Source organism: Lucilia cuprina, chromosome 4, assembly GCF_022045245.1.
Source record: "Lucilia cuprina isolate Lc7/37 chromosome 4, ASM2204524v1, whole genome shotgun sequence".
In the NCBI taxonomy this organism is placed as follows: domain Eukaryota; kingdom Metazoa; phylum Arthropoda; class Insecta; order Diptera; family Calliphoridae; genus Lucilia; species Lucilia cuprina.
In genome coordinates, this window is record NC_060952.1 from 81,685,199 (window position 1) to 81,687,117 (window position 1,919).

The following is a 1,919-nucleotide window of genomic DNA, read 5'->3' on the forward strand; positions in this document are numbered from 1 at the left end:
AGAACTGAACTAGAACTGAACTAGAACTGAACTAGAACTGAACTAGAACTGAACTAGAACTGAACTAGAACGGAACTAGAACTGAACTAGAACTGAATTAGAACTGAATTAGAACTTTCTTTCAAAATATATATATATAACTTACATTAGTTTGCAACTCATTACTGCTTTCATCTATGACCAGTACTTGTTCTTCATCGTTATCGTCCATCACTTCGATAATTTCACACGTCTGTTTTTCATGATTTCTTTCAAAAGCCAATAGCCTTTGCGTTAAATCCTCAATATTATGTAATTGTTCTATAAAATGAGTTTCTACTGCCGAGGGTTTTGTCGTTAATAAATCTAAAATATGACTGCGCAGTGCTTCCATTAATTTGGGCTCTAATGGACCATTGTGCATAAATTGACATTTGAAATCTTTTGGACATTGTAGATTAAGATAATAGTATTTGCAAGGAAAATCGGAATGTAAAAATTTACATGTCATTTCGGAAAGGCATTTTTTACTTTGTAAGGTATAAATACAAGGTTGTAGAATTTTTGTATCATTATCGGTCTGTATAACATGTAAAACAATAAATAATATATAAAAAAAATATATAAAGAAAATTTCTAAAATTAAATTCTTAATTTTGTATTTCGTTAAAAATCTTACCATTTTTTCTACAACTTCATCTGCACTTGTTGTTTCTTCGCTTATATTTGTTTCTTCCGCTTTATTCTTGCCTTTAACTTTTGTTGTTCGCGGTTTTCGTGGTTTTATGACTTTCCTGCGTCGACTTGGGGTTTTTGATTTCTTTAAGATAGGCTTTAATGCAGTTGGGCTATCGGAATTATCTGCTTTTTCAACGGTCATATTACTAATTTCTTTTTGTTGCTTATGCTCCAAGGCTAATGAGTTTTTGCGTCCTCTTATTTTAGTAGAGGCAGCTTTAGAATCTATAGATGTTTTCAAATAAATGAAATATTTTTTTTAAAGTGTATAAATTAATAAGATTATTTACAAAGTTATTCAAAAATAAAGTGCTTAATGTACCAATAATTATGTTCATCAGTGTGGCTACTGGCGGTCTATTTGAATCTAAAAACAGGAAGATATTTTACTATGCGGACGACGTGGTGATACTTATGAAAGGAAAGTGTTTATCAACTAGGTGAATGGGCGAATGATAAGGGCGTAGATCTTGGGAAAAGGGAATCTACACTGAAGTTATAAGGTACACAACTTGAGACAGCCAAAATTAGTTGATGTTCAAATAAGTCTATCTAGAGGAGCTAAGTATTAAGGGACTTTCCTTGATAGCAAGCTTTTATGTAAGAAAAATACTCTAGGAAAGAATTGGGATTTCCCTACCAGTAATGGTAAACTAGATTTACACATCGGATGTAAGGTTTGGGGTTTCCCACCAGTAATGGTAAACTAGATTTACACATCGGATGTAAGGTTTATTTTAACTTATGGTGGTAGGAACTGAGAAAGGGCAGTTATGGAAAGACACTCAATAAAGTGTGTTAATACTGGTACTTTTTGAAGTACTCCACAAGCGGTCTTGGATATTATTCTGCACCTGTCACCTATAGAATATTTGTAGACTAGAAACACCTTGGATTGAATTTCCATCTAGGAATGATGAGCTTGTATCTGATAGACTGTTTGGTGAGTGTACAGTTTTCTCTAACATATCTAAGAAGGAAACTGACACGGGTGCCAGTGTCTATATTTAAGGTGTCAACACAAAACGATCCTTTAGCATTATAATAGACTAGCTAAATGTACCCGGCGTTGCTCGGGTTTTCTTCGATTCTTGCAGATATTATATAGCTCTTGTTAGTTATGAGGGTAAAAATTAAAATGGTCATAAATTATTACTAATGTTGATTAGAGGGTTTTTAATGACTTTTTGTTTTTGAAGTTC

At 32.8% G+C, this 1,919-nt stretch overlaps 1 protein-coding gene across 1 annotated transcript in view; it reads right to left on the reverse strand.

The window, feature by feature from the left end:
- The window catches only part of LOC124419281, a 2,054-nt gene extending 1,114 nt beyond the window's left edge, over positions 1–940 (reverse strand). Inside the window, exons 1-2 of the mRNA XM_046947929.1 lie at positions 659–940; positions 146–559 (exon numbers count right to left, since the gene is read on the reverse strand). Coding sequence (XP_046803885.1) covers positions 146–559; positions 659–859 — 615 coding nt within the window. The 5' untranslated portion in view covers positions 860–940. The remainder of the gene's footprint in view (positions 1–145; positions 560–658) is intronic.
- Positions 941–1,919: the final 979 nt, after the last annotated feature.